The 22,497-nt window shown below is 52.6% G+C and overlaps 2 protein-coding genes and 1 pseudogene across 5 annotated transcripts; 2 read left to right on the top strand and 1 right to left on the bottom strand.

Annotated features, from left to right (window-relative positions):
• Positions 1–236: 236 nt before the first annotated feature.
• LOC113630891 (zinc finger and SCAN domain-containing protein 5B-like) lies at positions 237–1,138 on the top strand (annotated as a pseudogene).
• Positions 1,139–3,747: 2,609 nt separating this feature from the next.
• PEX6 (peroxisomal biogenesis factor 6) lies at positions 3,748–15,432 on the top strand. 4 transcript variants are annotated; one of them, XM_027127281.1, is made up of 18 exons: positions 3,748–4,724; positions 6,254–6,417; positions 6,892–6,975; positions 10,034–10,136; positions 10,504–10,637; positions 11,278–11,389; positions 11,755–11,963; positions 12,339–12,534; positions 12,732–12,808; positions 12,958–13,090; positions 13,172–13,377; positions 13,496–13,557; positions 13,781–13,889; positions 14,191–14,307; positions 14,431–14,508; positions 14,661–14,800; positions 14,995–15,172; positions 15,336–15,431. In XM_027127281.1, the coding sequence occupies exons 1-17, from the start codon at positions 3,843–3,845 to the stop codon at positions 15,129–15,131; spliced, it is 2,943 nt and encodes a 980-aa protein (XP_026983082.1). In that variant the 5' UTR covers positions 3,748–3,842; the 3' UTR covers positions 15,132–15,172; positions 15,336–15,431. The 4 variants fall into 4 exon arrangements, with proteins under 4 accessions (XP_026983082.1, XP_026983080.1, XP_026983083.1 ...); XM_027127279.1 differs by having other exon boundaries at positions 14,995–15,432; XM_027127282.1 differs by having other exon boundaries at positions 3,770–4,724; positions 12,339–12,501; positions 14,995–15,432.
• A 112-nt stretch (positions 15,433–15,544) lies between these two features.
• Positions 15,545–19,140, bottom strand: GNMT (glycine N-methyltransferase). Its single transcript, XM_027127286.1, has 6 exons — positions 18,283–19,140; positions 17,093–17,220; positions 16,527–16,643; positions 16,239–16,381; positions 16,013–16,134; positions 15,545–15,921 (listed from the first exon to the last, which is right to left on the bottom strand). Exons 1-6 carry the CDS (start codon positions 18,525–18,527, stop codon positions 15,750–15,752), a joined length of 927 nt encoding a protein of 308 aa, XP_026983087.1. The 5' UTR covers positions 18,528–19,140; the 3' UTR covers positions 15,545–15,749.
• Positions 19,141–22,497: the final 3,357 nt, after the last annotated feature.

The raw sequence follows: 22,497 nt of genomic DNA, 5'->3' as shown, positions 1-22,497 counted from the left end.
TCAGAAAGTCAACTCCAGTAGCAGGTTGACTACTGGAGAAGGCTTAAGAATAAGCCTGTGGTTGCTCAGGATTTGTTGATTCACAGGATTGTGGGGAGGATGGTAAGGGAAAGGGAGGAGTTGAGGATGAATTCTGGAAGCCATCAGAGATGTAGGAGGTAAACTGGTGTCATAATGGCAAAGGAAGTATAAGAGGATTGGTCAATAGTGTCAGATCCCAGAGAAAGGTTGAGTAAGATCAAGATCAAACAGCATCTCAAGAGCCTGAAATTCTCAAGGGCCCTGAGGGAGAAGTTTCCACTAAGAGTGGATACAGAAGAGGTTCTCCGAGGAGTCTAAGATGTTTCAAATGGAAACAGGCCAACAGTCCCACTTCCCAAGAAGTGCGTCAGGAAGAAGCCACGTCTTTGGACAAAGGAGAATTCTCAGGACAACTTGGGTCCCATTCTGTTGGTACACCTAGCACAGTGGGACCAACCAGTCTTCCTGAGGGAAAAGAAGCCTGGGGATGGGCACCCTATGAATATGGTATGCAAGAAGAGATTTCCTTATCCATCTCAGCTTACCCTTCACCAGAGGACACACATGGGAGAGACACCCTTTAAATGAAATATCTGTTCCAAAGGGTTTATGCAGTCTTCGGACCTGCAGGTTCACCAGCGAATCCACACAGGAGAGAAGCCATACTTCTGTGATCTCTGCCCCAAGAAGTTCACCCACGACTCCACGCTGCACGCTCACAAGAGGATCCACACCAAGGAGAAGCCTTTCCGATGTGAGCACTGTGACAAAGTCTTTAGCCACAGCGAGAACCGCAACATTCACTGACACACTCACTCTGTGCTCAAACCCTACTTGTGTCCCGAGTGTCACAGTGCCTTCCGTCAGCTGGGGACTTTCAAATGCCACCAGAAAACACATTCCAAATGACTTTCCCAGGACCCCGCACACAGGTCCAAGTCCCTTCTGCTCCAAGAAGGGAATTCAGGATGATTTGTCACCTCCGTGATACAAAGGATGGATGACATGTGAAGAACTTAGGAGGATACTGGAACCCAATGGGGTTCCATCCACGTGTATTAAAAGGATCTTTGAGGGCTTCCCTGGTGGCGCAGTGGTTGAGAGTCCACCTGCCGTTGCAGGGGACACGGGTTCGTGCCCCGGTCTGGGAAGATCCCACGTGCCGCGGAGCGGCTAGGCCCGTGAGCCATGGCCGCTGAGCCTGTGCGTCTGGAGCCTGTGCTCCGCAACGGGAGAGGCCACAACAGTGAGAGGCCCGCGTACCGCAAGAAAAAAAAAAAAAGGATCTTTGAGTGATGACTTATCTTTCCCTTTGGATTTTGTTTTCTACTTTAGTATAGCCTATGTTTTTTAAAATAAGTTTTTGTTTGTGTTCTTCTTTCAACAATGCATGTCGTAGTGGTTTTAAATACTTCATCATGAAACTTAGGCTGCTGCTGATTGTCTTCCTTTTAGGCATGATTTCATTGTAAAATAGGATGCTCCTGGCATGGCAGCCAGATAAAATATAGGAAAACCAGTGAAATTTAAATTTCAAATAAACAAATGCATTTTTTGTCAAAAAAAACAAAAGATCAAACAAACTCACCTATATTCTGCAGTTAAGAGGTTACAGATGATCTTTGCAGGAAAGTTTCAGAAGAATGGAAGGAACGTTATAGCAGGTTGAAGACCAAGAGGTATGGAAGTAAAGGCAACAAAATCTAGGCTCCTGGCTGTCTTACAGAAGTAATATTTGGCATTCAATGACAAATGACGATTTCAAGGTAATGCAGAGTGGAAGGCATGCCAACCATTATTTGCTGGGGGAAAAGCCTAGAAGGAAAGCACGTTTATTTGTGGATGGATATTTGTGTCTGTATGGATGCTGACCCAGGCAGGATACCAGATGTATTTACCCATTCCCAAGACCTCAAGGAGCACGATAGCCATGAGGCCTGGAGCTTGCCTGCTACTGTGTAAAGGAGGCATATCCTGTTTGGACTCACCCCACCATCCTCCCAGTCCTTGGTTCCTCTGAGAGGCGGGGGACAGAGCCACATAATAATTTAGAACTATCAAATGGGAACTTCCATCCTTGTGAATTCAGGTACCTAGTACATTCTTTTTTTTTTTTTTTTTTTGGCTGTGTTGGGTCTTCACTGCTGCACGCAGGCGTTCTCTAGTTGCAGCGAGTGGGGGACTACCTTCATTGCGGTGCTCGGACTTCTCATTGCGGTGGCTTCTCTTGCTGCAGAGCAGGGGTTCTAGAGCGCAGTCTCAGGAGTTATGGTGCACTACTGAGCCCACGCTCTAGAGCCTGTGAGCCACAACAAGTGAGCCTACGTGCCACAACTACTGAAACCCGCATGCCTAGAGCCCGTTCTCTGAAACAAGAGAAGCCACCACAATGAGAAGCCCGCACACCGCAACGAAGAGTAGCCTCCGCTCGCCACAGCTAAAGAAAGCCTGTGCACGGCAACGAAGACCCAACGCAGTCAAACATAAATAAATTAATTAATTAATTTAAAAACAATGGTCCACATCAAAAAAATACCTTATAACATGTAAATCTAATATTCACCTCTCAGATTTTCAGGAAAGTAGAATGTACAAAGTAGAAGACTGCCTCAAGATGAAGGAAAGGAGAAAGTTAGGCAGGGAATGCAAGGAAGAGAATGCAAGGTCCGGAAAGAGGAGATTACCACCAACCAATTCACTGATTCTTTTCTTTTTTCTTTTTTTCTTTTTGGCCACACCACACGGCATGTGGGATCTTAGTTCCCCAACCAGGGATCAAACCTGTGCCCCCTGCAGTGGAAGCACGGAGTCCTAACCACTGGACCACCAGGGAATTCCCCAATCCATTGATTCTAAATGCAAGAATATTGTTAATAACTGAAAGTGCGGCAAGCCAGTGTCCAAGTGTTTTATACGGAGCAGTGGAGGTGGAGACAAGGATGAACTCTAAGTAACAGCACAGATGGGAAGCAAGCAAGCTGTTGGTTTGGTACTCGTGACTGAAACCTTGAACCTCTCTCTTCTGTCTGCTCTGCTGCCCACTCCTCTGTAGGGTGAAAGTTAGGAATGGATCTCCACTCTGCAAGAATTGGTGGGGGGAGAGCATCTGGTTTTGGAGAGATGAAAAAGTGAGGCTACTTTGTCGTTGCTTCAAGCTTGGTGGGAGTAGAACAAACAGGACAAAAAACACTGGAACGTGGGTTTTGTGTAGGATGTGTTGGAACAGGTGTGGCAGCACCAAACACTCCAGGGCTACATGAATCACATGTAGTAATTCAGCCAGCAGCCACTACATATCCCCATAAGCCCGTCTGAGCCAGTTTTTATAATCCTATCACTCCCTCCTGCAACCTTCCCCACAACCCTCAAACCTCAGTGCCTACAGTTCCACAGAGTGGACTCCTTCCTAAACACTCCACCCACAGCTCCCAGCAGTGGGCCGAGTTTAGTGCAGAACATAATGACCGTTCATTGATCATTCAGTAAACTGTTAAGTACATGTTATGGGGAGGGTAGTTGACAGGACGTTACTCCCCAAGCAGGCGCGGAAGGTAAATCCCTGTAAACACTTCTCGAAGGGTGCTTGCGTAGACTACCCGACCACAGTGACTGCGTTACTGCCACCATGGCACCACCCGGATCGATCCAAGGCTCAGCTCACCTTCCTGGAGCAAGCTCTTGCACCCGACGCCCCGCCCACTTCCCTCGCACCTCCCCTGACGGAAGCGGAAGCGGCGTGTGAGCCGCTTGGACGTCTGGCTCCCCGGCTCCCGAAGGCGCCTTCCTTCGCTGTGCTCTGTGCTTGTTGGTTTCCTGTCACCATGGCGCTGGCAGTCTTGCGGGTCCTGGAGCCCTTCCCGACGGAGACACCCCCGTTGGCGGTGCTGCTGCCGCCCGGGGGCCCGTGGCCCGCGGCGGGGCTGGGCCTGGTGCTGGCGCTGCGGCCTGCCGGGCAGAGCCCGGCAGGGCCGGCGCTGCTAGTGGCCGCCCTGGAGGGACCGGGCGCGGGCACCGAAGAGCAGGGCCCGGGGCCTCCGCAGCTGCTGGTGAGCCGCGCGCTGTTGCGGCTCCTGGCCCTGGGCTCCGGGGCATGGGTGCGGGCGCGGCCGGTGCGGCGGCCCCCGGCGCTGGGCTGGGCGCTGCTCGGCACCTCGTCTGGACCCGGGCTCGGACCGAGAGTCGGGCCGTTGCTGGTGAGGCGCGGAGAGACCCTGCCAGTACCCGGACCGCGGGTGCTGGAGACGCGGCCGGCGTTACAAGGGCTACTGGGCCCAGGGACGCGACTAGCTGTGACTGAGCTCCGTGGGCGGGCCAAACTGGGTCCGGAGACTGAGGACAGCAGCCGGCCCCCACCCCCGCCGGTGGTGTCCTCCTTCGCGGCCTCTGGCACAGTCCGGCGACTCCGGGGAGTTCTGGGAGGGACTGGAGATGCATTGGGGGTGAGCCGGAGCTGTCTCCGTAGCCTCAGCCTCTTCCAGGGCGAATGGGTGTGGGTGACCCGGGCTGGAGAGTCATCGAACACTTCCCAGCCACACCTGGCCACGGTGCAGGTCCTAGAGCCTCGCTGGGACCTCTGTGAAAGGCTGGGACCCGGCTCTGGGCAGCTGGGAGAGCCCCTCGCTGACGGACTGGCCCTCGTGCCTGCTACTCTGGCTTTTAATCTCGGCTGCGATCCCCTGGAGGTGGGAGAGCTTAAAATTCAGGTAGGATACCAGACTGAGGTCAGGAATGCTTCCTCGTCTTTATCCCCTCTTCTTTGTCTTAACCGAATTAGAAGATCAGAGCTGTAGAATTTAGGTCCCTTACTCCTTTAGATCTTGGACTTTTCACTTAATGCCTCTTAACCTTGTTTACCCATTCTCTACAATTAAAAACATGTTGGTGGTGCATGGGAAGGGCTTTCACGATTTGGGTGAAAGGTGAAAATTACGGTCAAATTACCACTTGTATATATTAATCTACTAAATCTAATCAGTTGTTTGCTGAATTGCTGCAGTGTATCCAGTATTGTACTGGGTAGTATGGAGGATGATACGTCCAGCTTTTGCTCATGCTATCCTTGACTTCAAGTTCCTTCCTATTCTTTTAGCCTCCTCGGTTAAAATCCTACCATGCTTTCCTTGAAGGCCCATCTAAAGGTGGCACTGTCTTCTCAAAGCCTTATATAGTCTCACCACCACAAATTTAACATTACTTCTTCTTACTGTAGCATTTTGTATTGTACCTTTCAGAGAGCATTTATTTTATTGTGTTGTTATGCTCATGTCATCTGTCTAATGCTCAACTGTACCTTGTAAATTCCTTGAAGGGAAGGGCTCTTGATTATCTTTAGTGCTTGGTGTTTAAGTTTAATATTTTATTAACTATATCCAGGAGGAGTTTTTGGTTTCTACCTTTAAGAAGCTTACTTCAAGAAGGTAATTATTTTGGGGGTACAAATATAGTCTACTGTTTAATTAAGCACCTGGATGTGTGGTTTAGGCCTGCGCTGTCCAGTGTGGAAGCCACTAGCCCCTTGGTGGCGCTTTAAATCAACTGAAAGTAATGCAGTAAAAAATTCAGTTCGTTAATTGCTTTAGGCATATGTTGAGTGTTCAACATCCGCATGTTAATATAGCACATTTCTATCACTGTAGAAAGTTATATTAGGTAATGCTGGCATAGCCAGTTAGTGCTATGGGTTGTCAAAAAGAGATATAAGATATGCACGAATGGGAGTTAGGTGTGGATTTCCTTCTGAATGGAGGGAAAATACTGGATTACTCAGACTGGAGCTCATTCAGCTAACGCAGCCCTTTCAGCTTCATTGTGATCATATCCTTTAACTACAGCCTGAATTCAGAGTGTCCCCACTAATGTCCAATTAATATTCCCAGTGGCTGCCTGGTGTCACTCAAATGACTTGTGGGCATTAAATGTCTTTACTGTTTCACTGGCTCTGGGCCAGTATAAAGGTATTACGGAATGGTTATCTTTCCTGGTGAACTTTTTGGAGGGAGAGTCAGAAAAGTCAGAGTCAGAAATCTCTTCCTGGTGCCCATTAGAAGGAGAGGTTTCTGTTTTCTCAGGAAGATATAGGTATTCAGCTCTGCTACCTTAGGTCTCTTCTCCCACAAGCCTTATGGTTATGGAAAGGATAAAGGATGGAAGCAGAAATATTGATTGCTAAGGGATTGGGTAGAGCCTGACTCCTTGGGAGAAGGTTATAAGGTGGTGGTTATTTCTCTAATAGAGATACTTGGAGGGCTCCAGCACCCCTGAAGACAAAGGAAGCTGCTCAGTGCTGCCTGGGCCTCCGTTTGCCAAAGAGTTACACATCGAAATTGTGTCCTCTCCTCACTACAGCACTAATGGAACTTATGACCATGTTCTTTACCGGCACTTTCAGACACCCAGGTTAGCTGCGTCCCCCTTTCAGGAGGATAGCATCTTACCCTCATTGCTCTCCTCCCATCCCATGCCTTAGATTCAGGTACCACAGAGCATCTGATTTTAAAAAGCCACAGTTTAAGGCAATATTGTGGCTAGAAGCCTCTTGCTGTGTCAGGCGGACAATAGAAGAGTAATCTGGACCAGGAGGTGAATCCAGCCATCCTAAACTGAGAAACCACTTTGATTTGGGAAGACCCCAAAGCAGCCGGGATCCTGCTTTGCCTCCCTCTGGTCTCTGATCCCCTCTCTAGCCTCTCTGCCATTTCCTGCAGCTCTTTCTAGGTCAGACTTGTTCTCTGTACAACTGCTTGGGATCTCTGGGTGGGCAGGAGGCCCCTAAGAAATAGTCTGCATGTTCGGGTTGGCTGTGCGGGCACGTGTCAGGCCCATGCTCTTGACTCCCATCGTGAGCTGACCAGGGCCACTGCTGTGTTACAGGGCAGTCCAGGAAGGGGATGTTCTGTGTGTGCCAACAGTTGGACAAGTAGAGATCCTGGAAGGAAGCCCAGAGAAACTGCCCAGGTACGCAGCTGCCTCCTTTCCCACAGCTGGGATTCTTAACCTGGGTGCAGGAGTCCTCAAGTTGAATGGAATAATTTTGTGCATAAGAACATTTTGTTGTTGTCACACATATTTCTGGACAGAGGCACATACCTTCTTCAGGTTCTCAAATAGGCGTGTGACTGAAAAAAGAATTAAGAACCACAGCCTGCTAGCTTTTGGGGATGTTTATCCTCAAATCGATTGGTGGTCCCAGACAAAGTAAAGCATTTAGAACAGTTTAATGGCCTAGACCAAGGTGAGATTCCTTGCTTTCCATTCTTAACCAGTGTTGTTTAGGCCACACCTCCCATACACTCAGCAGGAGGAGACCCAGGCCCTGATTTCTACCCTAATGGATGGAATGTGCACATGCTGCTTTCAATCCTGTCTCCCAAGGCAGGGGAGGGAGGGATTTCTGCTGTCTTTGGGATGCCTCCCCTCTTTCCTTATCCTCAAAAGAATGAGAAATAGAGCATAACTGAGCTAGGGACCCAAAACAAGGAGTCCAACCTTTCTCCTCCTCCTGTTGACTCTGACTACAGAAGTTGCATGTAAAATGGTGAGGCGAAGAATTCAGAGACCACTTGGCCTTATGTGAAGGGGGAAGAATGTGTAGCTCCACACCCCAGGACTGATTTCCTGTAGGGATTTACTAGAAGGAGAGGACAGCTGGTAGGTACACTAACCCAACCTTCCAGGAAATCTCATTGAGGTGGTGGGACCCGCCTGCAGGAACTTGGGCATAAGAGCCATAGTGCCCAAGGTTCCGGGCCGAGCCAGCCTGGACCCTCTGCCAAGAGAGGAACGCCTTGTCTGGAGCGCCTGATTCGTCCTTGGTCGGTATTCAGAGCTGGGTTCTGGCCAGCGCTCTGTCTCCCCAGTCTCAGGGCTATGGTACCCAGAGGAAGGGGCTGGTAGTGCCCCATGTAATCCCATTTGGCGCTGCAGGTTCAAATCTACAACTGGGGATTTGAGCTTTCCCAGTTCAAATCTACAACTGGGGCCTGGTGGAGAATGCCAGGCTGCTATCCGTCACTTCCTACTCTGTATCCCATCTTAAATATAGCAAATGTCTATGAGCTAGCTTTCTGTAGGAAAACTGCAGAATGCCCACCCTTTGTACTTTGAAAGGAAAACAGGCACTAGGCCCTCCTGAGGCAGACTGGGAAGCCCATCCTTTTCCTGGACCTCTGCCATTCCAGCCCCCTGGAGACCTGTCTCCCTCCTCTGGGTGCTGAGCACATGGTTCTTCCCCCCTGAGCAGGTCCTGGAAAGCAGGGTTGGGGTGGACAGGTGGGTCCAAGGACAGAGATGAGTGCTTTAGCCCCACTTCTTGGACTTGGTAAGGGAAGCCCTGCAGGGAGGCTTCTGTGATCCCTGGCAAGGAAGTCCACTAAAGCGCCTTCAGACTCCCCAGCGTTCCGCTTTCCCACGCCAGGCCTATGGGTTCCAGCTCCACTGTTTCCCGTCTGGCTCTCGGGAACGCAACCCGGTGTTCCTCAGCAGTGTCCAGATATGTTCCAGAGGTCTGGCCCGTGTGCTCACTGAGGTGGTCCCTCCACTCTCCGTGGAAGGGGGTGGGCATGTCTCCCTCCCCCTCCCCGCCCCAGTGCTGTTCCTCCTTGGATTCCACTGCCTGCCATATGCACTCTGACTCAGGATGTTCAGCCTGACTGACTGTCTAGGTTATGGACCCACCCATCATTTATTTATTTATTTATTTCCATCATTTATTTATAATGAATAACAGTAGGACAGTTTTCCTTATGTTCTAGTTTTTACCACAATCACTGCCTATGGTTACGTGAGTTTCATAATACTAACCTGGTGTGCTTCCCCCTCCACCTGAAAGCATTCCCACCCCCACCCTCCTGTGCTGCCAGAGGGAGCAGTTCTGTGACTGTGAGACACTGAGCAAAGGAATTTGCACCCTGATTGGACCTTAAAGAGGCCCAGGTTCTGTCATTGCTGTTCTGCCTGAGGATTAAAGATGGGAGTAGTTCATTTCTTTATCTGGAAAATTGGACTAGCGACTGCTATCTGCTACCCACCCCCTTAGTAGGCTGAGTAACCCTAACTCACTCTGACACTAGCCAGTGACTGCACAGCCCTGGTTACGGCCGGGAGCTTTCGAAAAATACAAATGTGTGAGTCCCACCCCAGACCTATTAGAGCAGCAGGGTGAGGCTGGGACCTGTGCAGTCTTTATTTTTTTTCCAGAGGAAGGAAAATGTTAATTTTTAAATTGAGATATAATTCACATACCATAAAATTCATGCTTTTAAAGTGTACACTTCGGTGGCTTTTAGTATATTCTCAAGGTTGTGCCATCAACGTCACTAATTCCAGAACATGTTCATCACCCCAGAAGGAGACCCCTCCCCGTTAGCAGTCACTCCCTGTTCCCTCCTCCCCTCAGCTCCTGGCAGCCACTAATCTACTGCATGGAATCATACAGTATTTGAGAGATGTTGATTTTTTTTTTTAAGTTTCACAGATAATTCTAATGTGCAGCCAAAATAGAGAATCATTAATCATTAAATGTCATTATGAAGGAATCTGCCTGCAATTAGATTTTGTGGATGCTTGAATAAGAGCCAAGGGACTCTTTCCTCTGAGGTTTTGGGTGGCCTTGGTGGGTACGTATTTGAGGGAGAGACTGTTCTGAAGCCAGTGAAAACAGTCAGATGGTCACTGCTTGGTGCAGGGGTGGCTTCTCCCATTGGAGTGGGTGGGCAGGCCATTTACCTGAAGAAACACACCCTCAGGTGATGTTGTCATGAGGGATGCGGAGGACAGGCACAGTTCCTGCGTTCAAAATGCATGTGATCCAGTCAGGGAGATAAGAAAGACCATCTGCTTTCCTTTTCCTCCACGTCCCCCACTTCCTCCCCACCTCCGCCATGTCTAGGGACATGTATTTATGCTGCTCTTGAGTTTGTCCCTGCAGTGGACCTCTGACTGAGACAGCCACCTTGCCCTTGGGGAGGGGTGTGTGTGCTCTGGATCTGGGGTTCATTGGGCCTCTTTCCTGCAGGTGGCGGGAGATGTTTTTTAAAGTGAAGAAAACAGTTGGGGAAGCTCCGGATGGGCCAACCAGGGCCTACGTAGCTGACACCACCCACACCTCCTTGTACTTGGTGAGGCCCTAGCGGTGGGGGTAGACTTGGGGAAAGGAGCAGAAAGAACTTCTAGAGAACAGACTTGTGGTTGCCAAGGGGGAAGGAGGGTGGGGGAGGGATGGACTGGGAGTTTGGGATTAGCAGATGCAAACTATTATATATAGAATGAATAAACAACAAAGTCCTACTGTATAGCATAGGGAACTATATTCAGTGTCCTGGGATAAACCATAATGGCAAAGAATATGAAAAATAATGTGTATGTTTATATAACTGAATCACTTTGCTGTACAGTAGAAATTAACACAACATTGTAAATTAACCATAAAATAAATTAAAAAAAAAAAAACTTCTAGAAACTAAAGCTTCCTCCCACCTTTCACAGGTGGGTTCTACCCTGAGCCTTGTCCCAAGGCTCCCTTCAGGTGAATCCACCCCCTGGAGCAGCTTGTCTCCTCCAGGCCTGGAGGGCTTGGTGACTGAGCTCTGTGCTGCCCTGAAGCCTCGCCTCCAGCCAGGGTGAGTGAGGCCCCTGTGTGAGAAAAACCTGCTGAGAACGTCCCTGGAGGAGCGGCAGGCCAGACAAGTAGTTCCTAATGCCCTGTTCAGAGTGGAAGAATTAGGTGGACCTCCCTCCAACTGTTAGGCCTACGCCACTAGCCCGTGTCCTTTCTGTAAGCAAATTCCCAGGCTCCTTTCCTGGGATAACCACAGTCCTCCAGGGTCAGCTATGGAGGAAGAATCTCCACTGGGGACAACTGTCTCTGAGACTGCCATTCGCCTTGGGGAGCCCACTAGCCATCCTGACCTTCACCATCCTGTACCTGAAAGACACAGGTCCTCATACCACTGGCCTAAGTGTAGCCACACACGCCTCCCTAATTCCGCCCAGTACAATCCAAACCAGACAGAATAGCCAAGACTTTCTTGATGACAAAAGAGAATTAGTCTCAGCTGCTGGATATGCTCCATGCCCCTGCCAGAGTACCAAGGTGGTGTGGGAAATATGGCCTCACCGCGTGGCGACAGCCCCGAGGGTTGGGGAGGGGCTTTGCTTCAAGGATGGTGTCTGCTTTCTGGATCCAAGGGGCCCTGTGTCACTGGGGACTCTCACATTTGGGCAGAATGGAGGAAACAAACGTCTCTTCTCTGGTTGCAGGGGTGCCCTGCTGACAGGAACAGGCAGTGTCCTTCTACGGGGCCCCCCGGGCAGTGGGAAGACCACTGCAGTCGCTGCCGCCTGCAGCTGCCTCGGGCTCCACTTACTGAAGGTGAGGGTCCCTGGAGAGTAGATCCCAACCATGTCTCCTCCCCAGCCCAGATTCTCCCTCTCCCCCTGGCTACAAGCCTGACCCTGCCACCTCAGCCTAGTGGGCAGTGGGTCAGGCATAGTCCCATGATGCTGAGCTACTGAGAGATGCTTTCAAGAGGGAGGATGCTCCAAGGTTTTGGTGGACAGTCCAGGAAGTGAGGTTAGGGTAAAGAAGAGTTAGGGCTCGGCCAGTGTTACCTTCCTCCCCCATCCCTGCCCTCCAAAAAGAGATGGCCTGTACCTTCTAGTGACTCCTCCCTCCATTCTCCTGCCCCAGTCACCCCTGCCCCCTTGCTCACAGGCCCATCGGGACCCCCTCCCCAGGTGCCCTGCTCCAGCCTCTGTGCAGACAGTAGCGGGGCTGTGGAGACAAAACTGCAGGCCACTTTCTCCCGGGCTGGGCGCTGCCGGCCTGTGGTTCTGTTGCTGACAGCTGTGGACCTGCTGGGCCGGGACCGTGATGGGCTAGGCGAGGATGCCCGTGTGGTGGCCACACTGCGTCGCCTCCTCCTGGATGAAGACCCCCTCACCAGGTATCATCCAGCGCTGGGTCTTGGAAGGGGGTAGGGTCCAGCCCTCTCTTCACCACCCCCTCAGTGGCTTCTTAGACGTCTGCTGCCCATCTGGCTGCTCTCCAGGCAGCCCTGAGCTGAGGGGCATGGGGGTACCCAGAGGGAGGAGGACGCAGTCCCTGGTATTTCTTGGGGGACACTAAAGCACAGCCTCTGCCCTCACTGAGCGCCCTGTGTAGGGGGGATGCACCATCCAGGAAGCTTTGGGGCGCCCATCTCCCTGTCCCATCCCAGCCCTACCCTCCTCCCTGCCCTCCACCAGCCTCAGGACGAGGCAGTGCTCAGGGGCTGCCGGCCACCTTCTTGCCCTGAGTGCTGCCCACTCCCTGTCTGCAGCTGCCCTCCCCTGATGGTCGTGGCCACCACAAGCCGGGCCCAGGACCTGCCTGTGGATGTGCAGACAGCGTTTCCTCACGAGCTGGAGGTGCCTGTGCTGTCAGAGGGGCAGCGGCTCAGCATCCTGCGGGCCCTCACTGCCCACCTCCCACTGGGCCAAGAGGTGAACCTGGTGCAGCTGGCACGGCGGTGTGCAGTGAGTACCCAGGCAGGATACGGGCCGCCCTGCACTCTTTGCCGGGGGTACTCAGTCCTGCTGCCATGCAAGTGTACAAGTGAGGGTAGAAAACCCGAGGCATCAGTGATGGGCCTCTGCTGCAGCCAGGGGTCCAGCCCTGCATGGGTTCCTGCCTACTGTGACCTGCTCACGTGTCCTCTCCTGTGGTTCCCCAGGGCTTTGTGGTAGGGGATCTCTATGCCCTTTTGACCCACAGCAGCCGGGCAGCCTGCACCAGGATCAAGAACTCGGGGTAAAGAAATTGGGCACAGGAGGGGCAAGGCGGCAAGAGGCGGTATGGGTGGGTAGGGGCTGGTGAGGAAGGGAGGAGGGTGAGGGCCCTTATGGGGAGGAGACCTCAGGTTAGGTCCTCCAGAGGCCTCCCTGGATTTTCCTTTGCAGCTGGGCAGGTGGCTTGAGTGCGGAGGATGAGGGGGAGCTGTGTGCTGCTGGCTTTCCTCTCCTGGCTGAGGACTTTGGGCAGGCGCTGGAGCAGCTGCAGTCAGCTCACTCCCAGGCTGTCGGAGCCCCCAAGGTAGACACTCCAGGTCCTTGGAGGTGGGACCGGAGCTCCCTCCACCAGCAGGTGTCCAACTGTGCCCTCTCCATCTCCTAGATCCCCCTGGTGTCCTGGCACGATGTGGGTGGGCTGCAGGAGGTGAAGAAGGAGATTCTGGAGACTATTCAGCTCCCTCTAGAGCACCCTGAGCTGCTGAGCCTGGGCCTGAGGCGCTCCGGCCTTCTGCTCCATGGGCCCCCTGGCACGGGCAAGACCCTCCTGGCCAAGGCAGTAGCCACTGAGTGCAGCCTTACCTTCCTCAGGTGGCGAGGGGGCCTGGCAGGGAGGGTGGGTGGATTGGGGGCAGCGGCAGGGGGCAGGAGGTGTGTTGTGTGTCTTCTGCGTCTGAGGAGTCTCACCCTCTCCCATCCCCTCCCTCAGCGTGAAGGGGCCCGAGCTGATCAACATGTACGTGGGCCAAAGCGAGGAGAATGTACGGCATGGTGAGTGGGGGGTGGGGGCAGGGCTTCTGGCCCCCGAGCCGCCCCTACCCTCAGGCTGCTCTCGGTCACTGCTAGTCTTCCTCTCCCCAGGTCAGGTTCCTGCTGGGTGGGGCCTCTTACCTGAAGTGCTAGTGCTGAGTTGTCAACATGGGTTTCCCTCCCCATCTCCTGACTTCAAACCCCCCTGGGCTTCCCTGTCCTGTGGGCCCTTCTCTCTCCTAAGTGTTTGCCAGGGCCAGGGCCGCAGCTCCATGCATCATCTTCTTTGATGAACTGGACTCCTTGGCCCCAAGCCGGGGGCGAAGTGGAGACTCTGGAGGTGTGATGGACAGGTGGGGGTCTGAGCCAGAATGGAATCTGGGGTCCAGGACAGAGGGATGTGAGACAGGTAGTACTAGTCTTTGGAGCCCAAAGAGTTCCTGCCCTACTGGTTCTGCGATAAGTATAACAGAAGCTAAAAGGGGCCGTGGAATTGGCTGTGGGGCATTGAGGAGATGGGGGCCTGTGTGGAGGGGTACACAAAGCACAACCGGGCAGGGGGCCCTGTGGAGACAGCCTGCAAGGAACACCGCAAGCAGGGCAGAGGCTGGGGATGCACCAGGCACTCTCTCACCTTCACTTCCTCCCTCACAGGGTGGTGTCTCAGCTCCTGGCCGAGCTGGACGGGCTTCACAGCACTCAGGATGTGTTTGTGATTGGAGCCACCAACAGACCAGACCTCCTGGACCCTGCCCTTCTGAGGCCCGGCAGGTGTGCACCCCGTACCTTTCACCTCCGCCAGGCCCATTTGGGCCTGTCCCTTGACCCCCATCCGGTGGCTCTCCACCCTCATGCCAGGCACCCTGGCACTCACGCCCAGCTGTCTCCCTAAAGGTTTGACAAGTTGGTGTTTGTGGGAGTGAGCGAGGACCGCGCCTCCCAGCTGCGTGTTCTGAGCGCCATCACGCGCAAGTATGCCCTGTTAGAGGGAGACCCCCACAGGGCTTGGGCCTTGGGATGGTTAGGGGATAAGTGCAGAGTGCACAGTAAGCTGGTCAGGGATGCCTTCTGACAGAGTAGGGGGTGCCAGGTAAGTCTCTTTGTTTCCTGTATCCCCACAACAGATTCAGGCTCGAGCCCTCTGTGAGCCTGGTGGACGTGCTGGACCACTGCCCACCCCAGCTGACGGGCGCAGACCTCTACTCCCTGTGCTCCGATGCCATGACAGCTGCCCTCAAACGCAGGGTTCGGGACCTGGAGGAAGGTGAGCCACTCACCAGCCCCAGAGGTCAGCCAAGGACCTAATGGGCACCAGGCCTGGTTCTGGATTTCAGAGGAGGGACTGTTGACCCTTGGGGGACTCTGGGCAAGAAGGTGCCTACCAGGGTGCTCTCCTGCTTGGGCAGAGACCACAGCCTCCGTGCCCCAGCTGGCCTCACCTCCCCTTGTCACCCCCAGGCCTGGAGCCCGGGAGCTCGGCACTGCTGCTCACCATGGAGGACCTGCTGCAGGCTGCAGCCCGGCTACAGCCCTCGGTCAGCGAGCACGAGCTGCTCCGGTACAAGAGTATCCAGCGCAAGTTTGCTGCCTGCTAGGAGCCTCCTGCAGCCCGGGACCTTGCCTGCAGGGGCTAAAGGTATCTCCACAGAGACCTGAGAGAGCAAAGGCTCTTTCTCAGGCCAGTGCCACCGGCCCACCCGAACGCTGCCTACCTCCAGGCACTCCCTTGAGTGCCGAGTGGCATCAGGAGCCCCGAGAGAGCTCAGGAGGCATCCTCTTCCCACCTGTCCGCCCTCCAGGCCAGCTCCAAGACTAAGGCCCCTCTGCTCAGGAGGAAGGATCAGGTCCTGAGGGAGCCCCATCTGTGGCTGAAAATAAAGCATATGCCGCCCCCTGCTGGTGTCGTGGTCTAAAAGGTTGGCGTGGAGAAGCCGGTGGCGGAGTAAACTCAGGGGAGGGCAGGGTGGGCACCGCAGGAGCCTGATCCTTCTGATACAAACACAAGGTATACAGGACCTGAAAAAGGCATAAACTATATTGTTCAGCCTTCCATCTGCCTGAACCCAAATCCCTGTCCCCCAGCTGCAGTCTGCCCCTCCCCACACCCCCAAGATCTGCACTGGAGGGGGCTGGGCTTGGTGTGGGACTACTGGTCCCTCCTCCCCAGAGCCTGGCAGCGCCTGGGCAGAGGGCTGTGGGAGCTGAGGGCTTGTTCAGTCTGTCTTCTTGAGCACGTGGATGAAGTAGCAGGGGATGTAGGCCTGGCCTGTCTTGTAAGGCTTGAAGTCACCCAGGACGCTGTGCTGGCACTTGCCCCCGAAGGCTGTTTGAAGCAGCTCCGTAAAGGATGCCAAACAGTGAGGGTAGTAGGAGAGCCGGAACTTACTGCAACAGAGCCCCCGACCAACCATGAGGACTGGTGGTCTCAGCACCCTCACCCCGCCCCCCCCACCCCCCTGCCTTGCCAGGTGGGTACCTCAGGTCAGGAGAACCGCTCTGGCCAGTCCCTGGCACCTGCACCGTGTAATCCAGGGTCACCATGTGGGCCTTGTTGTTCACCGTCAGTACTGATGTTGTGATGTCCTTGGTCAGGTCACTCTGCAGGTGGTGGTTAGCTGCGTTAGCCTCTGCAACTACCAATGGGACCTGGACCCCAGTACCACACCTCTCTCTCTGGGCGGCTCCTCCCCCAGGGGCCCCACCTTATAGTAGATGTTCTTTCCTGGCGGTGCACAGCCTGTGCTGAGGATGTGGTCGTAGTTGCGATGATCGATGACCAGCACACCCCCTGACCTCACCATGCTCGCGATGTTCTTCAGGGCCAGCCGGTGCTCACTCTGGTCCCCTGAAGTCCGCCAGCCAGGGACAGAGAGGCTGCGTCTGCTCAGGGCCCCCAGCACCAGTCTCCCTCCCATCTTTCTCCTCCCCAGGGGCATGGAAAGGATATAGTTCAAAGCAGTGTCCATGCCCAAGGCCACATCCTCTCTCACCTTTGCAGTCTGGCAAGTGGGCAAAACTGTTTCCAAGGCAGATGACAGCATCGAAGCCACCCCGTGGTGGGTGGGGCACATCTTTGTCCAGAGTCATCCAGTTGGCTTCTTCAATGACTGAGGGCCGGGAAGGGGAAGAGGGATCAGGGTGGCACCATGGTACCAGCAGTACCCACCTCCACCAAGTGGAGTCCTGCCTCAGTTTCCCCTTTAAGGCACACACAGGGACTCCCCATCCAGTCAGGGGGAGGGGATCATTATGGACATGGAGGGTGAAGGGGAAGAGGGGCCCAGGGAGGAGGAAGCCATGGTTGGGAAGGAAGGCTCTGTGCTTACGGGTTTTTATTTGGGGGAAAGACAAGACACTATAAACATAATTAAAACTAGCCCCTTGTACTCAATACCTCATTCTGGTGCCTAAGCCTCCCTTTTCAGGGAAATGACAGTGGTTTTACTGTCTCCCTTGAGGAAAACAAAACACCCACCACAGGAGCTAAAGGAGCCCAGGGCAGAGAGAACCGTGTCCTTGGTGGCTGGGCTGAGGGCGCCTGGCTGGACCCACGTACCCCACTTGTCAAAGGCAGGCTCGTGCCGCCGGTTCCAGCGCTCTTTAAGCGCATACTTCAGCATCTTGTCACTGGCATCCACGCTTGTCACACTGAAGCCCTCTTCCACCAGCATGATGGAGTCCACCCTGGGCAGGACCAGGGATGACAGGCAGAGAGGGGCAGTCAGGGGGGCCTGGGAACGCAAGGAGGAGACCCTGTGCTGGACACTTCCGTCTCCTCTATATCCTGTCCCCAGCCTCTCTCCGCTGACCTCAATTGACCTGGCAAATCTGTTACTGAGAACCCGGTAGCAACTTTTTTTGTTTTAGCACCGAGTCAGGTATTCTACAAATGTGCATTAATCCTTATGGCAATCCAGTAAGGTAGATGGTGTTATCCCCATTTGAGAGATGGGGCAAACTGAGGCTCCTGGAAGTTAGGTAACTTGAGCACAGGAGGTAGTATAGCATGATTTTTTTTGTTTTTGCTTTTGGCTGCGCCACAAGGCTCGTGAGATCTCAGTTCCCCCAACAGGGGTTGAACCCCGGGCCCTCGGCAGTGAAAGTGCGAAATCCTAACCACTAGGCCACCAGGGAACTCCCAGCATGGTGGTTCAGAGCACAGGTCAGACCCTAAACAACCTGGGTCCACATCTTCTCTCCACCTTTACCTCTCTGAGGCCAAATTTCTACAGCTGTAAATGGATATCACTTCTTACCTCATGGGGTTTTGTGAGGATTTTAAAAACTGATGTATCAAAAGCACCTGGCACAGTCCTTTGGCCGAGGCACGTGTCGAACAAGTGTTAACGCTGCAGCGCTGGAGCCCGAACAGAGCTTCCGTCGGTGTGGCCCCAAAGCCTGGCCTTTGCGCTGCCCTCCCGAACCCGCCTTCCCCACCCGGTGTGCCCACACCCTCGCTCTCACCCTGGGTCTCCTGGGCCCCGTCCTGCCATCGTCGGCCTCGCCCTGTCTGTTCTGCCTGGGCAAACACTCATTCCTGGCCCTGGCGTCGCGCCCCCGCCCGGCTCAGGGTCGGCGGAGGAGGCTGCCCTGACGTGCCCGGCCATGGTCCTGCGATCAAGCTGCCCGGGCCGAGCCAACTCCGTCGCTCCAATGCCCCGGGTCCCCACTCACCCCGGTCCCCCACCACCCTACCCGCTCCCTGCTCCCGCTCACTCCGGTCCCCTGGCCCCTGCCCGGGCTCACCCAGTGCCACAGGCCACGTCGAGCACCCGCTGGCAGCCGTGCTGGCGCAGCAGCCCGAGCAGCCAGGCCTTGTACTCGTCGGTGCGGCTGCGGGTGTCCCCGATGTAGAGCTGCCACACGCGCGCCGCCTCTCCGTCCGCGTACTGGTCCGGGAGCCCTTCAGCCGCCACCCCTAGGGAGCGGGTCCGGTACACGCTGTCCACCATTCTGCGACGTCCCTTGCTCCGCTGCCACCGGCTCCGCATTTATAATACGGCCCCTGCCAAAGCTCCGGCTGCCCCACCTGCCCAATGGCAGGTGAGCACGGGGACACGCCCCTGCTGGGCTCCGGGCCCGGGGCCGCGGCTGCTCGGGCCGCGGGGAGGGCGCTGCCTGGCAATCCTGGACAAGCCCTTCTCGCCCGCCTGAAGATCCGGCCCTCTGGCCGATCCCTCGGCGGGAAAGGACCTTCCCAGACCCCTGCCCACTTAACCCAGGTCGCAGGAGGGCCCAGGAAGGGCCAGGAGAAAGGGGAGAAGTGAGAGTGCCCGCTCCACCCCCGCCCCAAGCTGGAAAGAAACTTTAAGTCCACAGAGATGGGCGCCCAGGGCTGGACCCTCCCTAGCAGGGAAAAAAAGGTATTCGAGTATCTAAAGAAGGACTGTCCAGGGACTTCCCTGGTGGCCCAGTGGTACAGAATCCCCCTTACAATTCAGGGGACGCGGGTTCGATCCCTGGTCAGGGAAATAAGATCCCATATGCTGCAGGGCAACTAAGCCCACCACTACTGAGCTCGCGGGCCTCAACTAGAGACCGCTTGCTGCAAACTACAGAGCCCACACGTTCTGGAACCCGCACGCCACAACTAGAGAAGAGAAAACCCGCACGCCACAGCCAGAGAGAAGCCTGCACGCCACAATGAAAGACCCCGCATGCCTCAACAAAGATCCTGCGTGCTGCAACTAAGACCAGAAGCAGACAAAAAAATAAATAAAATAAATAAATCTTAAAAAAAAACCCTGTCCAGCTGAAGGAGGGCCTGGTCAGCCAGGGAAGGAAGGAATGGCGAGTATCTGGGTAAATGCTGGCTTGGCCATTCAAGTCCAGGAGCAGTTCTGGCCCAAGGAATCATTCCACCCACCTGGGGGCAGGTGTTCCTCTGTCCTGTAGGTGAGGCATCAAGCTTTTTTTTGAGCTGCCTAAGGTGAAGTCTGGTTCCAATTCCTCTCCAACCAAGCGCCCTTTTAAAGACCAACTGCTATTCATGGAGGTGCCCACAAGTGTGAAGTCCAGGGTCAGGGCTGGGAGTGCTTGGTGCTCTTGCTATCATATTGCTCACTGTCACTTCATAAATTGGTCGTTTTGTTTGGTTACTGTACATCCATCCTTCCTCCCCAAAGCAGAAGGTCTCTTCCTGGGACAAGACCCTGGACTGAGGTGGATTCAGGAAAATGATGCCACCCAGGGAAGCCCAAGACAGCAAGAACAGCCTTCCCTACCTGTCTTTGTTCTTCTGGCTTCAGCAAAGCGGAGGTATGGAATTTAGAACAAAGGAGCCTCCCCATCCCCTCCCCCTTTTACCATCTATAGAATCCGGGAGCTGGAGGAACCCCAAAGATATGTAATCATTCTTACCTTTCTATTTTTAGCACACAGACGACCTCAAATGGGCCTGCCCATGCCCAAGCAGTGGAGTCTGTGCTCACACTGACCCTACAGACAGGTCTTTGGCTACAGGCTTAGAAAGCCACTGTACTACGGAGTCTATAATATGATTTTTTTAAATAATATGAATGCTGATGGTAAACTTGGCTTTTAAAAAATATATATAGGTTGTGAATAGCTTCTAAACGTGCTTTTCATTTCAAAGACAAGATTTTTGTCCTGAAGTTAGTAATTATTTGATTTCTTTCTCATCCAGAGGCATTTAAATAAAAAGTTGAGATCACAGTTCACATGGAATTGCATGGGCCTTTTTTCTTTTTTTGTTTTTTGTTTTTGCTTTTAACTATCAAAAGCATATTTTCTTCTCTTGACCATAAATTACTTGGCCTTAAGCATTTCTTGGCTACACTGAGAGGATGTGCTGTAACCTGTTTACTCACTCCCCAAGCTCTGAACATTTAAAATGCTCCCACAGGTTTTCAAAAGAGTGAACATGTGGCTCGTTATGATGAAATTATTTTCCAAATGAAATTTTTCTATTAATTGATGCTGTCACCCAAAACACATGTTTGTTTCAACCTTCTCTACATGAAGATATTATTCATTGGTATTTCATTGGGTAGAAAATTGTATTTAATTGTTGTAATCGTCTTTAATTACCACCAAAATGTACCAAGTAATGGCAGTCCTTCATTGCTAAATTGTTTGTCCATGTCTTCTACCCACTGAAATATATCAAAACCGCCTTTTGTTTTACTTGGTTACTCTATGTGAATTTTAGATAACCCAAACCCAAATTTAGATAACCCTGGGCCATGGAACAGAAGGTCACAGAATATAAATCAATTTACAGTTTGACTTAGCTGAAAATAAGGTGCTATTTTTAATATGCAATGCTTATTATTTGCAACTGGCTGAAAAGACTAAATTCTTCATCCCCAAATGTATAACATGTTTGCAAAGAGATTTTAGGTTGGGAACATGGCTGCAACTGGACAAACTCCAAGGCTATACCTATTTGAGGACACATGAAAATCTTAGAATTGTGAATTATGTATATAACAGTAACTACAAATGGAAGACATTCTGGCTGGTTTTGTTTTGATTCAGAACAGGTAGAAATATATTGCTCAGAGGAGGGATGCCAATTTCCAAACTCTAGTCCAAGCCGCTGGAAAAAACTCTTCTCTGCTGACTATCTGTCCAGATTGACCATTGGGATGCCACCCACCCACATGAACTCTGCTAGCAGATTTATTACAATGGATCCTTTTTTAGCCTTTTCAATATATGATATGACTCACTCTGCTTTAATAAAGCCCTATCAAATGAGTATAAAATTAGTCCCTATATCGGTGGGTTATAACACTAATTAATGGTGGCTACATTACTTTCTTTTTTTTTTTTTTTTTTTTACATTTTTGGCCACGTGGCATGTGGGATCTTAGTTCCTGGACCAGGGATGGAACCCGTGCCCCCTGTGGTAGAAGCGCAGAGTCTTAACCACTGGACCACCAGGGAATTCCCACACCTGGCTTTTTGAGTGTCTTGTTTTGTTTTGTTTTTTGGACAGAGAACCTTTTCTATTTTAGAAAAGTGATGCTGGTAGGAGACGTTGCCACCCCCGGAGCTGGTGATGGGGTTGGCCCACTTCTCCCGTCTCAATGTGCAGCTACATCTCCTGTAGAGAATCACACCCATTTTAGCGGAAGTTTAAGCTCTGTTGGCCTGGATAAACTTGATAGATGGAGAGTACACTTTTAAAGAAAGAATGAGTAAAATTGGATTCCTCTTAAAGACACTGTAGAGAAGCCAGGTCTTGAGGGCAGCGTTAAAGGTCAAGCTTCCTTTAAGCTATACAAAACTGTAAACTTTGAAAAGGGAGAAAAACTTGGTTAATTCACTCCTAACTGTATGTCCAACCTTAAACTCTGAAGACATAAATAGACTAGTGGACAGCAGCTGGTCTGCTTTCTAGAAGAGAGAGCCATGTCTAAGGGGAGGACGGTGGACGAGCCAACCAGCTATGGCTGCAAGATTCTATGGCATGGAGGCTATGCCCCGGGGCACTGAAGCCATTCCATCTGGGTTCAAAACCTGGCTGGGCCACTTCCTAAATGTGTGGCCTGGACAAGTTATGTAAACTTTCTGTGCTCCGTTCATTCAACAGATATTTATTAAGCAGCTACTCTTGGAATTCCCTGGCAGCCCAGGGGTTAGGACTCTGAGCTTTCACTGCCGAGGGCCCGGGTTCAATCCCCGGTCTGGGAACTAAGATCCCACAAGCCCTGTGGTACGGCCGGCGGTGGGGGGGAAAGCAGCTACTCTGTGCCGGGCACCGCTCTACTAAGCACTGGGAATATAGCAGTGAACAAAGTAGACAAAAATCCCTGTTCTTTTTGTAGGGTGTGTGTGGGATGTTTCTGGAGTGATGGTAATAATGTTTCACAATCTGCATGCTGGTGACTTTGGTGTTCAGTTTGTAAAAATTCATTGAGCTTACACTTATGTGTACTTTTCTGTAGGTTTATTTTACTTCGATAACGTGTTTAAAAATCCATGGCCTTGTGT

The sequence above is a fragment of the Aethalodelphis obliquidens genome, unplaced genomic scaffold (assembly GCF_003676395.1).
Source record: "Aethalodelphis obliquidens isolate GAN/ISIS:26980383/991018 unplaced genomic scaffold, ASM367639v1 scaffold31, whole genome shotgun sequence".
NCBI classification, from domain to species: Eukaryota; Metazoa; Chordata; class Mammalia; order Artiodactyla; family Delphinidae; genus Aethalodelphis; species Aethalodelphis obliquidens.
The sequence above is the reverse complement of the archived record's forward strand: the minus strand, read 5'-3'. Positions and strand labels throughout refer to the sequence as shown.